At 34.2% G+C, this 14934-nt stretch overlaps 1 protein-coding gene across 1 annotated transcript; it reads left to right on the top strand.

Annotated features, from left to right (window-relative positions):
* The first annotated feature begins 1311 nt into the window (after positions 1-1311).
* LOC133821626 (protein NETWORKED 4A-like) lies at positions 1312-2016 on the top strand. Its single transcript, XM_062253806.1, has 2 exons — positions 1312-1396; positions 1600-2016. The coding sequence occupies exons 1-2, from the start codon at positions 1312-1314 to the stop codon at positions 2001-2003; spliced, it is 489 nt and encodes a 162-aa protein (XP_062109790.1). The 3' UTR covers positions 2004-2016.
* The last annotated feature ends 12918 nt before the right edge of the window (positions 2017-14934 follow it).

Below are 14934 nucleotides of genomic sequence, written 5' to 3'. Positions count from 1 at the left end.
AGATAAATTTTTTTGACTTATGCAGGGAAAAAATATTAATAATTGACAAAGTTGCTAATGTGTCATAGGGATAAAGTTTACAATTTCAATATGATGTCTATGATGCCCCTAAGTTTAGATTATCTGATTTTTCAAAAGTAAAAGCAAAAGATATTTAGGTCAGCAACTAGTTAAAGGTTCACTTTCAAGTATCTATTTCACTTAGGCCCTAAATTAGTCACTCTACTTGACAATGTATCAAGAAATTTTCTTACTATTGCAAACAAGTAAATGTCAGACACTCAACACAATAATAATAATTAAATAGAAATAATAAATAAACTAGTTTCTACATACATATCAAATCCAACTAAATCTCGAAATCCAGAACTTGGGTATATCACAATCAAAATAAGTCTATTAACAAACTAGTTTCTACATACATATTAAAAGGTCATTTTTGCAAAGTATTATTCACACCAATATCAGCAAACATAAATAAATGGCATGAAATTCAGTTAAAGATCTATGTTTTTATATTGCACGTTGTAAAAACTACAACCATTAATGTGTCCAATAAAGAAGAACAATATATCAAAATAGATTGTATTTATATATATAATGAATTTAAATACTGCGGTAATATGGGAGAGGTTCATGCATAGACGTAGTTGTCTTCAATTGATATACTACTGGTTCACTCTTAAGAAGGTAAAGTCAATTCCAGTTAGTGCTTGTCATTAGAACTTTTCTAATAACTTACTTCGGTTGCATAACTGTATAATATAAATATACATATAAATAGTAAACTCTAACATTCTCTCATAATTTTCTTGGGGCCAATAATAGATTAGGAGGCCATAGCCATTCTTGCATAGTTTATTCTTCAAAACAATTATCATATGCATAATAATGAGTAACATAAAATTTTGATGTTGGGACCCTTTTTAAGATCTCATTATTAAGAAAATAATGAGTAACATAAAATCTCATTATAAAGAAAATAATTTAACCATGTATTTCCAAAAATTAAAAAAGATAAATAAATAGTAGATAATCATCTTTCAAGTCAAAAAAATTAATATAAATGTTGAAGGCCATGAGTTCTAGCAACAAAAAAAATATATATATATATATATAAATGTGCATCCTATAGTAACAGCTGTGTACCTTTTATTAAATCTCTGTGCTAATATTTGTAAATAACGTGTAGATAACTAACATTTATCATTAAGACCAACCAATAATGTCAAGACACAGTATGGTGCACTCAGGCATCAAAACCCAATTATCAAAATGTTTAAAAAAATGTACTATTTTGACTTTGTTAATATGAATATCACTAAATCAAACACTCCTGGTTCAAGTTGGGAGATTAATCCAAATAGTTCAAAATGGCTGGCAGACAATCTTAAGGGTAAGCAGCTATCTTATGGTTGTAATGTTTAATTTGTCAATCACTTCTACAAAACATGTCCAACATGATGATCTTCCTAGTATGCTTGCTCATTTATTTTGAGATTGTTCGATTGCTGGAAGTTTGTCAATATAAATTAATATATATATATATATATGTACTCAATGACAAAAGTGGAGTAACTAAAAGATTCTCCTTCACAGAGATGGACCAGAGTGTAAGGCGAATGCTATATCTGATTGAAGAAGATGGTTCTTTGACATTGAATGTTGAAATGTATTTTCAAAAGAAACCAGAGTTGATTACTAAAGTGAAAGAGTTTCACCAACTGTATAGATCATTGGCTGAGCGCTATGATCATGTGACAAAAGAATCATATAAAAGTATATCATCTGATCTCCAAATGCAAGGCTCTGGAAATTCTGAGTCTGGATATGACCAAGACTCTCCATTGTTAACTCCTGATGTTAAAGTTGGTTTGCACAAATCTGGTCATCTTGCTGCTGGTTTGGATACATCTCCAAGCTCCCCTGGTGGTGGCTCAGTTTTTTCTTTAAAGGAGGGCAATGAATCGTCCTCCTTATCATCATCAGACTCCGAGTCATAATCTTTTGTCAACAATTACTATTTTAACGTTTTACAAATTTTTTTTCCATTATCATTTTTATTACATGCAATGATGAGAAAATGGAAGAGCCAAATACTTTTGAAGACACACCACACCCAAATCACACACCACACATAGATAGTATAGTTGTTAGTGCTTATGAACTAATGAATTGCACAAACAAGTTTCAAGACCATGAAATCAAACACAACACCACACCCAACAGAGGGAGCAATTGTGCATTATTAGCACTAAATATTCTTTAGCCAAAACATTAAAACCAAGACTCCATTATCAGAAATTTTGAACATAGAAAATGAATAGAAAGCACAAACAATTTTTCACCCAAAAACTATTCAAAAATTTCATCTTTACACTAAAGATCATTGACAAAATATCATACAAAGAAACAAACACAAATTTCGTACCTCAAGAACAACAAATGCTACTTTCTCCACTGTGGATTTAATGACAGAACACCCTGCCAATAAATGTTTCTGTTTCACAAACAACAACAAGAAAAGGTTGAAAAAAAATAGAGTGTTAGTTTTCTATCATAAGAGGTTAGTGGAAATTTTCAAAGAGATTAGAGGGTTTTAAAACAACTAACCTAGAATACGTACCTCAATATTCGTTTCCGAGCAACGCAAGAAATTTTGGAGGTTCAACGGAATAAATTTTCCTGATCAAGCCATGCACTGAATTCGTTTCCGAGCAACGGAAGAAATTTTGGAAGAATGAGGATTTCTGATTTTGTTTCGGAAGGTTAATATGAGAGTAAAGAGAAAAGATGGAGTTGGTTTAAACATAGAAGAAGTGACCGGTTGCCTTACTCCATCAATACCCCTACTAAAACTAGACTGTAACTGATAGAAATTGACATGGGAACAGTCTTTTTGCAGAGCACACCCCAGCCGTTGGATCAATTAAAACTTGATCTAACGACCCATATTAAAAAACGAACAATGTCCCGTCTTCATACAAGGTAGGACGGAATCGGGGTCCATAAGAGTAATAATACATATTATATATATAATATGGTGAGTTGTTTCATCCCTCACATGACTATATCCCTCAAAGGTGAGGCCTATTTTTTATACACTTGTCATCATCTTATATATTTAAAATTACAGTATAAACTTACTACAAGCGGTTGCGGCAACCATTTCTATTATTTTTTAGAATTAAAATTTTACTTTAGGGATAAAGTAAGGGCATTAAGGACAATATAAGTAGAATTTTAATCTTATTAACAAAATTAGTTAAGTAATGATATACAGGTAAGGATGTAATTAAATGTATAAGTTACATAATCCAAATCAAAGACAACGTAATAATAATTATATGCATTCAGGTTGTTTTGGAGGTAAACTTTTCAATATAATTCCAGCAATACCAGTACTTTTGATTTTCTTTTTTAGAGGAGATGATATTTTGAGGTAATTGAATTACCATTAATTAAGTTTGAGAATATATATTATATACACGACTTGAGAATATATGCATTATAATTCTTTTAAGTGGTATTTTTTTTAAAAAAAATATTGATATATGATAGAATATTTAGTATTAATTAATTTTTATAATATATTTGGCAATAAGATTAAAGGACTTTTTTATTAATACGTTTATAAAAAAAAATATTTGTTTTATTTATACGGTAAGTAAAAGTTTATTTTATTAATACTTAATTTAATTTTTCTATTTTCCAAATTACGATCTGCACTACAAGACCTCATTCTATAGTCACCATTTTGTAATTGCTAGCTATGTAAATGGCTCCACATATATATATATATATATATCATCAAATTGTAATAAGAGAATTAAAATATATTTAGATATAATATATGTAGTAGTGTCATCATGTATATTATATATTTACAAAATAAAAGTTTGCACACTTACTCCTACATGCAACGTTAATAATATGTAATTTATCTCCATAAAATTTAATCATAGGAAGAAAAAGTCACAATTACTTGACAATAATTAATCAATATTTATATATATGTATTTACAGTTACATATATAGTTATAATTTTTATATATAGCCACCATTTTAATCATATGCAACGAAGATTGAGTTAGTGATGAGATAATTAATCATTTATATTCTAATATTAAAGAATTCAACACCCTTGAAATGGATATGTAAGATCTTGGTTGCCTTCTCATATAATTTTATTATTAGCTCGCCTTTTTTAAAGTTTAATAATTTTGTCTCTAAAAAAACGAGTTGTGCTAATATTGTGAATGGTAGGTGGATGTGTTTAGCTACCATATAGTTCAATGAACCATATATATTAGTAAAATGTCTGATATAATTTTATTGAATAGTACCACATAGGGGTTTATGAATGAACCAAGTTATCATGACATTATTGGACGAAATGCATAAGGATGAAATTAGCATATGAGTTTTTTAAGTTGCATTAGATTACATGAGCATGCATTTGAGATTGTAGTCGGTTGCTTTAGTTTGTATTGGGATTGCATTTGATGTTAGTTTGGCCACATGAGTTACATAACGATGAAATTAACATATGAGTTTTAAAGGTGCATGCATGGGCTTACATTTAAGATTGCAATGGGTTGTTTTAATTGCATTAGGCTTGCATTTGAGGTTGCTTTGGATTGCATAAGTATCAAATTTGTGAATAATTTTTTTAAAGTTTATTTATGTTGCATGGGGTTGCAATGAGTTGCTTGGGGTTGCATAGGTTTGCATTTGAGATTACAATAGGTTGCAATCAATTGCATATGATTTGAGATTGTCGTGGGTTACTTGAGGTTGCGTTGGGTTGCATGAGCTTGTAGTTTGCAGTGGATTGCATGAGTTGCATAAGGATGATAAAGTTGCATAATGATGTTGCTTAAGTTGATTTAGTTGCATTTGAGGTTACAGTGAGTTGTTTTAGGTTGCATTGAACTTGCATTTGAGGTTGTAGTGAGTTACATGAGTTGCATAAGGATGAAATTTGCAAATGAGCTTTCTAAAGTTGTTTTAGGTTGCATTGGGTTGTATGAGATTGCATGAGGTTGCATTGAGCTTGCATTTATGGTTGCATGAGTTGCATCATGATTAAATTAGCATATGAGCTTTTAAGTTGCAATAAATTGCATGAGCTTGCATTTGAGGTTGCAGTGGGTTGGTTTAGGTTGTATTTGAGGTTGCATTGGATTGCATAAGAATAAAATATGCAAATGAGATTTTCTAAAATTATTTTAGATTGCATTGGACTTGTATTTGATGTTGTAGAGGGTTGCATGAGTTGCATATATAAACTTTAAAATTGTCATTAGTTGCATTATTAGGGTTGCATTGGGTTGTATTGGCTTACATTTGAGGTTGCGTAAGTTACATAAGGATGAAGTTTGCAAATGAGCTTTTAAAAGTTGCATTAGATTGCATTGGGTTGTCGAGGTTGTAGAGGATTGCATGAGTTGCATAAGGATGGAAGAAGAAAATGGAAAATAATGATTTATTTATCTTCTGAGGCTGTCGTTAAAAGTGGTCTTGCACCATTACAAGGAAAATCCTTGGAAACAAACTTAAACTCTATGAAAAATATATACAAAAAGTTACTTAAGAAAACTTCAAATTCAACAATTTATAAGATATTATATATAAGAGAAAAAATAAATCATATCTATGTGTAAGGTGGAACTTGTGATTTATATATTTTAATAAGATTATGTACAATATTTCTGTCACTATTTAAAGTTTTTATTTTTTGAATGATGTTAAATTTGACAATTATGATGATGTACAGTACAAATCATTTGTTTTTAAAAGTTGAAATATATTTATACAGGGAAGTGGTCCTGCTTATATAAAATGAGATTCTTGGATGAACAAATAAACTCTGTATGCACACTTGGTTTTATGACACGGGAGAGAAAGAGCAGAAGAAGTAATAAAGAAGAAATAAAAAATATTTAAACCGTAATTTTGAATAAAAAGTTTTATAAAAATGAAAATAAAAAAAATAACGTAAATATGAAAAAATAATGATAAAAGACTGTATAAGGGATAATTTCCCTAAGATTAATTAGATTTAAAAAGAAACTTTTATATATTGAAGAATTTTTAGCATTAGTTAATTTTGTAATATATTTGACAATAATATTAATTAGATATTTTTAAATATATATATGGAAAAATATTGAACATTAATTAATTTTTCCAATTTATTTGTATTTGACAGTAAGATTAAATAGATTTCTTTAAAAAAAATTATAGATGGTAAAATCTTTAGCATTAATTAATGTTGTCAATATATTTGATAATAAGGTTAATTAGATATTTTTTTCACGAAAAAATTATAAATTGTCAAATGTTTAGCATTTATAAGCTTTCCTAGTTTATTTGACAATAAGATTAATTGGATTTAAAAATAATAATATTCTATAGATGGTAGAATGTTTATTTGACAATAAAATTAAATAGATGTTTTTTTTTTTAAAAAAAAAAAGTAGAATGTTTAGCATTAATCAATTTTGCTAATGTATTTGACAAAAAAATCAATTAGATTTATTTTTTAAAATAGATGGTAAAACTTTTAGCATTAATTATTTTTGTCAATGTATTTCACAATAAGTTTCATTAGATGGTTGAATGTTTAGCATTAATTATTTTTAATATTAGTTAGTTGTAGTTTTTTGTGATTGATATATTTTTCTACAAACATACTCCTTGTCACAAGTATAGTATTGGTTAATTTGTTTGTTAATAGCATAATGAAGACATGGTGATGACTAATTTTCATAGTAGTTGGTAATCTAACTGTTAATTAGGTCTAAAATACATCATAATTAGTTATGGTTTCTGAAAATACTACATCATGGTGTAATTGGCGCCAATCGACAACGGTCAAAGCCTTTTGACCACTAAAGTCAACAAATACAATTTTTATAAGTGTAATTGTTGAACTTGGTGATAACTCTACAAAATAGAGTAATTTTACCATATTTTTTATGCTAATTGTTGCTTAGTCTTTATGTTTTTAAGTAATTTATTAAGTTTTTAAGTAATTTTGAATTTATTAGTCTTATCATGATTTTATATATCTTTGTGTGTTTTTATAGATATTTTATTATAATATGTTGTGGTTTAATTATTTGAAATTTGTGTTGTTAGATTAAAAGTTAAAAATGTGATTTTATTGAACTTAATTGCCAAAGTAAATTAAATTTTAATTAATATTTGCATGGACTTAATATGAGTTAATTTATAATTGAAAATATTTTATTCTAATTTAATGTTTACTTATTTTGTAGGATGTACTTTGCAATTTTTATGCTTGAAAATAAAGAAGAGAAAAGAAAAGTGGTAGTTTTGAAAGAAAAGAACGACAAAATGGTGATTTTGAAGCTAGGCCTGCCTCTAGCCACGGCCCAGCCCGCCTCCTCAGCCAGCTACGTAATAGTCAAGTCTACCTCAGACTAGTCAGAACAACCACCACCACAACAACAGCAATCAGTCTAGCAACAACAATAACGGTCAGAAAAGAAGGCATCCTGACAATAAGCAGTCTGATAGCGATAAAAGGGCACGGACAAACAATGGAAGCAGTAGGTCGGGTTATGTAGAATACCCGCAATGTACTAAGTGCCAGAAGAAACATCCTGGTGAATGCCAGGCAAACACCAAGGGATGTTACAACTGTGGTCAAGAAGGACACCGGAAGAGAGACTGTCCCCAGCTCAAGCCAAAGGGGAAAAAGGAAGACAAGATGGTTCCTGCCAGGGTATTTGCCTTAACCCAAGGAGAAGCTGATGCTAGCAATAAGGTGGTCACATGTCAGGTTTTTATCCTTAATAATATATGTTCTGTATTATTTGATTCAGGAGCCACTCATTCGCATATCTCGTTAGGAATAATAGAAAAACTAGATAAATCTTGTGAAGGATTTAGAACTAGGTTTGTAACAGAGTTGCCTTCGGGCAAAGTAGTTATATCATCACAGATAGTACGAGGTGTACTGATCAAGATTGAGGACGTAGAACTAGACGGAGACCTGATAGAACTGGAGATCAAAGACTTCGACGTGATACAACCATCGACTACAAACACAAGAAAGTGACATTCGAGACTCCTGACGGCCAGAGACTGTGCTTCATGGGACAAGTTTTAGGACTACGCACACCACTAATATCATCTCTCAAAGCTCAAAGGATGATAGAAAAAGGATGTCAAGCATTCTTAGCCAGCATCACAGATGTGGTAAAGGAAACACCACTTAAGGTTGGAGACGTCCGCATTGTAAGAGAATTCCCATAAGTATTTCCTGATGACTTACCAGGGTTGCCGCCGACTCGGGAAATTGACTTCACAATCAAATTAGTATCAGGCACCGAGCCTATCTCCAAGGCACCATACTGAATGGCACCTACAGAACTCAAGGAGTTAAAGACGCAGCTACAAGAACTCCTAGACTTGGGTTTCATTAGACCGAGCCATTCGCCATGGGGAGCACCAGTTCTATTTGTGAAGAAAAAGGATGGAAGCATGCGGATATGCATAGATTACCGCGAGCTTAATAAGGTAACGATTAAGAATAAGTACCTGCTACCCCGGATTGACGATTTGTTTGATCAATTCTGAGGCGCGACCGTATTCTCAAAGATTGATCTACGGTCCGGGTATCACCAGCTCAAGGTACGGGAAGAGGAAATTCCTAAGATAGCTTTTAGAACTCGTTATGGGCATTACAAGTTCTTAGTTATGTCTTTTGGTCTTACCAACCCTCCAGTCGCGTTTATGGATTTAATGAATAGGGTCTTTAAGGATTACTTGGATAAATTCGTCGTAGTGTTCATCGACGACATCTTAGTATACTCAAAGGACGAAGTCGAGCACGAGGAACACTTAAGGTTAATCTTGTTACGACTAAAGGAGCATCAACTCTATGCCAAGTTCAAGAAATGCGAGTTTTGGATTTCGCAAGTGGCGTTCCTCGGGCACATTGTATCCAAGGATGGAATTGTAGTAGACCCATCCAAGGTAGAGCCTATGAAGGATTGGCCAAGACCAAAGAATGTGTCAGAAGTAAAAAGCTTTCTTGGATTAGCAGGTTATTATCGGAGGTTTGTAGAGGGCTTTTCTAAGGTAGCCACTCTGCTCACCAACCTGACCCAGAAACAGTAAAGGTTCAACTGGACTGATAAGTATGAAGAGAGCTTCCAGTTGCTTAAAGATAAGCTGTGCTCAGCACCAGTACTCTGTGTACCGACAAGTTTGTAGTCTACTGCGATGCGTCGAAGCAAGGGTTGGGTTGTGTGCTGATGCAGAATGACAAGGTGATAGCCTACAACTCAAGGCAGCTGAAGGAGTACGAGCAACGCTATCCTCATGATATGGAGTTGGCAGCAGTGGTATTTGCATTAAAAATCTGGCGCCATTATCTTTATGGAGAACAGTGTGAGATTATATGGACCACAAAAGCTTAAAGTACTTCTTTACTCGGAAGGAGCTCAACATGAGGCAGCGCAGGTGGTTAGAGCTAGTGAAGGATTACGACTGTGAAATCCTATACCACCTGGGAAAGGCAAACGTAGTTGCCGATGCGCTAAGTAGGAAGAATTATGGAGGTTTAGCAGCACTAGCCGGAATAGAAAAGTCGCTGCAACAGAAGCTGATAAATGCCGGAAGAGAAGTAGTTGACGGTAAGCTGGCTAACTTGTCTATCCAGTCAAATCTGCTAGAAGATATACAGATTGGGCAAGGGCATGATGACACACTAGTAGCACACATGGATGCAGTTAGAGAAGGTAAGGCCACAGATTTCTCAATATCAGGTCAAGGGTTATTGAGATATAAGGATCGGGTATGCGTGCCAAATGATCAAAGGATTAAGATGACGATTCTAGAAGTAGCGCACAGTACCCCATACTCAGTTCACCTGGGTCGACCAAGATGACTCACGATCTCAAGGAAATGTATTGGTGGCCAGGAATGAAGAAGGATATAGCAGAATTTGTGTCTAAATGTCTAGTATGCCAGCAAGTGAAAGCAGAACATCAGCGGCCTGCAGGCTTATTGCAACCACTTAGCATACCAGAATGAAAATGGGACGAGATAGATATGGATTTCGTGACGGGTTTGCCACGAACAAGTAAGCAGCATGATTCAACTTGGGTAGTAATAGATAAACTAACCAAGTCAGCTCATTTCCTGCCTGTTAATACTTCATACACAGCAAATCAATACGCAGACATCTATGTCCAAGAAATATTAAGGTTGCATGGAATCCCCAAGACAATAGTGTCTGATAGAGGATCGGTGTTTGCATCAAGATTTTGGGGAAGTTTACAGCAAGCCATGGGTACTAAGTTAAGTCTTAGTACAACTTTTCATCCTCAGACAGACAGTCAGTCTGAGCGTACCATCTAGATTTTAGAAGATATGTTGTGCGCTTGTGTACTTAATTTCGGAGGATCATGGAATAAGTACTTACCGTTGATAGAGTTCTCCTACAACAATAGCTACTAGTTAACGATCGGAATGACACCTTATGAGTTACTTTATGGAAGAAGGTGCCGATCGCCGTTACATTGGGACGAGTTAGGAGAAAGGCAGCTTCTTGGTCCCGAAGCTGTTAGAAAAGCTCAGGAAGCAATAGCGCTGATTAGAAAGCGTATGCTCACTGCTCAAAGCCGTCAGAAAAGCTATGCGGATGCCAAGCGGCGTGATGTGGAATTCATAGTCGGAGATCAAGTCTTCCTGAAGATATCTCCTATGAAAGGTGTGAAGCGGTTTGGGAAGAAAAGCAAGCTTAGTCCCCGTTTTATAGGTCCTTTTGAGATATTGGACAAAGTGGGAGCAGTTGCATATAGACTAGCCCTATCGCCAGCTTTAGTAGATAGTCATAATGTGTTCCACATCTCAATGCTACGAAAGTATGTGTTAGACCCATCTCACGTCCTCAAGTATGATACGATAGCACTCCAGAAAGACTTGAGTTACGAGGAACGACCGGTTAGCATCCTAGATAGAGGGATGAAGGAGTTACGGTCCAAGAGTATTCCGATAGTCAAAGTCCTATGGAGTAATAGTTCTGAACGGGAGGCAACGTGGGAGTTGGAGGAGGACATGTTAGCCTGGTATTCAGAATTGTTTGGTAAGTAAATTTTGAGGACGAAATTATTTTTAGTAGGGGAGAATTGTAGAGTCCAAGAATTTTACTTAGCTAGTTAGATAGTAGTAGTAGTAGTTATAGTATGTTTATTACTGTGGATTTTGGTTCAAGTCGGGACTTAGTTGAACACTCATAGCAACAATTATAGATTTTATAAGTTTAACCTATAGTTTAAGAATATTAATTATAACATAAGGTTCGATTAATATAGCCGATCATGAATGTGATATTTATTATACTATAAGGTTTAGATAGAATTAATAAGATCATGACACTTGTCACGTGCATGTTTATTGAGAAATTAAAGTATTTTTGAGGAATAGTTTTATAAGAGTAATATTTGAAAACCCCAGAATCTGCCAGCAGCTTTAAAATTGTTATAGGACTCAGTCAAAGCTATTTACTCAATTCAAATTAGGCTAAAAAAGTGCAATTACGTGTATAATATTTCAGCGTATGCTGATATATTGCAGCTCTAGGGGTGATATATTGCCACTCGGGGAATACAAAAAATATGTAACTTCGCACGAACGTTTTGATGAGCCTCAGGAATATAAGCCCAGGCGATATATCGCCTACCATGGGTGATATATCGACTCTAGGGCAAGATTTTTGAATGATTTTGGAACCGAGCTCAATTCAACCCATAACCTCTTGACAAGCCTCTAAATCTTTTTGACCGAGTCTTAAGCCTCTGCTGAATGAATATTCAAATATTTTTCAATCCAATAGTCATTATTTTATTCAACCTAAAAGAAGATCTTTTCATTCTTGAACTCTATAAATAGGACCTAGTACCCAGCCATTTCTTTCATTCTTCAAGCTGAGTTCAAAGCCTTCAAGCTGCTAGGTTTACTTTAGAGAGTTAAACACTTGGGTTGGGGTTATAAGCTTTATCATCTTAAGCTTATTAAACACTTGGGAAGTAAGGTTAATAGTGTGTTTTTTGATATCGAGGTGTAGTTCGGTTATAGTGCATTCAAAGGTATTCCTATTCCTAGTTCATTTCTGTATGTTACGTTAGTTTTTATAATTTTTCTCCTCTCAAATCCTAACTCAATACATTAGTTTTTATAATTTTTCTCTACTCAAATCCTAACTCAATTCTTGGTTAGGCATTTAAGTTCTTTGAACTTGAGGTTTCTTTTCGGTAAGGTCTTCTTCTCGGTGGTTTTAGTTCATTTCTTTTCATCTTTTTCTTTTTAGAAATACTCATCTTCTCAATGTGGGTTTTAGGAGTGTTCCAAAATCTCGTCCTTGTTCTCACATCCCGGGTTTGGTAAGGAAAATAGGATAGTTTCTATATGCTTATGTGTTATGTTTATGTATAATATGTTTATGCTATAATACACTATGTTATGTTTTATCTAGGGCTCATAGTTGCTTAGTGCCCTAGTGTTTATTATTTTAATGTTTAGAGTTATGATATACCCTACCTCAGATTTTAGACAGGGGACCTAGATGGGTTATCATATACTATCATGTGATCTAACTTACCTCAGATATTAGATAGGGGACATAGATGGTTCATCACATGTCATAATGGCCATTAATATTATAGTCCTATATGGTATACGTCTTTATAGTCATATGTTATATGTTTATAGTTTATGTTTCATGCTTTTAGTAGATTTTCCTTGCTGGGCATTAGGCTCATTCCTTTATTTTTATATGTGTAGGAAAATAGTTATGACGACGGAAAGATTCTTGGCAGCTTGGGATTGTGTATTGAGGGAGAATGGATTCGGTGGACTGCGTGAACGATTCGAGGACGAAGTTGTTTTTAGTCATTTTAATTATGTTTTCTATGTATTTTCCGTACTTGTTTTTGTAACAAATTTATTTAAGATTTAAGTTATGTTTTATTTTATTTTTAAACAATGGGATCCCATATCATACCCCGAATTTTTGTATTTCAACTTTTACTTTATGGTTTTTAATAAAGTTATGAATGTTTCGTATGTATGTATTCTTAAGAATAGTGTCTATGCATAAGTAGTTTTAATGGTCCAAAGTCTAGAATTAGTTGGGTCATTACAAAAGCAAATACCCTGGCAGGAACCATTGTATTGTCCATTTTCTCCTCTTGCTTGAGCTGGGGACACTGCCTCCTTCAGTGACCTTCCTGACCACAGTTGAAGCATCCCTTGATGTTTGCATGGCATTCCCCAAGATGTTTCTTTTGGCACTTAGAGCATTGCGGGTATTCTACATAACCCGACTTATTGCCTCCATTGTTTGTTCGTGCTCTTTTATCACCATTGGCATGCTTATCATCTGAATGCCTCCTCTTCTGACCATTACTATTACTATTGCTATGTTGACGGCTGTTATTGTGGTTGTTCCGACCATTCTAAGGTTAACCCTACTGTTTAGGCTCAGGCTTACTAGCCTTCTCCTTACTAACATTCGCCTGAACCCTTTCTACTTCTACTGCCGTTTCTAGAACATCATCATAGGTAGTATTTCCCGGGTTTGCTAGCTTAACTCCTAACGAACTTGGTCACCCTCAGAAAGTCAGCTGGAACCATCTCTGGTGCAAACTTGGCTAATTTGTTGAACTGTCGAGCATATTCTACTATCGTCAAGTTGCCTTGCTTCAAACTAGCGAACTTCTCGACCCTCGTAGCGATGACTGCCGAGTTGTAATACTTCTTGTGGAACAGCTCCACAAATCTTGTCCATGTCATGGTGGTGACATCATTAGTCTGCTGAACTAAGTCCCACCATATTCTAGCATCCTTCTTAAGCAGAGACAAAACGCAGGATATGTGGTCCGCGTTGCCGAGATTCATATGCGCTAGGATCGACTCTACATTTTTTTTTAGCCATTCTTCTACCTCAAAGGGGTCTGTTGTCCCTTCAAAGTTTGGAGCGTGTTGCTTACGAAACCGCTCATAGATTGGCTCCATGTGCTGAGCTGGGTATGGCGCATGGTTCGCCATTGGCCATCCCCCATAAAGACCTACTCGATAGGGTACTTGAGCCATTTTCTGAGGCTGTGGTTGTGGCGGAAGCGGAGGCTGAGTCTGTTGTCACTGTTGCTGTAGTAATTCCTCCACTTGTTGTCGTAGTCTTGCAATTTCTGCGATGTTGTCAACCGGCGGCGACTGTGGTGCGCTTCGGTTGGCGGTAGAGCACACTACCCTTCTACGAACTGGAGGGGCTTCATTGCTCTCAGGAGTGGCGTTGGAGGCATTAGCGTTTGTGCGTGCAGACCTTTTGAGCAACATCTTCAACAAAGTTTTAATAGCCAAGAAATCATATTAGAACTTACCCTAATAGGCACTAAGGCAAAAACTTAATCTAAGCAAACATAACTCAGACCTATTAATTATGACTTCTTATGAAAATTTTATAAGCCTTTTTTTAATTAGGGTGTGTTTCTATACTTAGAAAAAAAATAATCCATCTTTATTATTTTCTAAGTCTGTTTCTAATCATCCTATATGACTTAATTCTCAAGCTCGAAACTCATCGTTGTTCCAAAGTTAACCATATTGAGGGAGGGCTGGGATTAGTAAAATCGTTCCCACTACTATGCCCCCTATCTCTCAATATAGAACCTGGTCCATTGATTTGTATCCATCCTCACCGAACTTGGTCATTATTTATTAAATTTATTATTTATTATGATTGTAAAAAAAATCAAACTCATACATGTCATTCAAAAATAATAATGATATTTATTTGGAAAAAGGCTTTCACTATATACAATCATAAATGCAAAGATAATAGATAAAATAAATAAAGAAAATAAAAATAAACTAATTTATAAATATTCTTAA

Source organism: Humulus lupulus, chromosome 3, assembly GCF_963169125.1.
Source record: "Humulus lupulus chromosome 3, drHumLupu1.1, whole genome shotgun sequence".
Lineage (NCBI taxonomy): Eukaryota > Viridiplantae > Streptophyta > Magnoliopsida > Rosales > Cannabaceae > Humulus > Humulus lupulus.
This window is presented reverse-complemented; position numbering and strand designations above follow the sequence as displayed.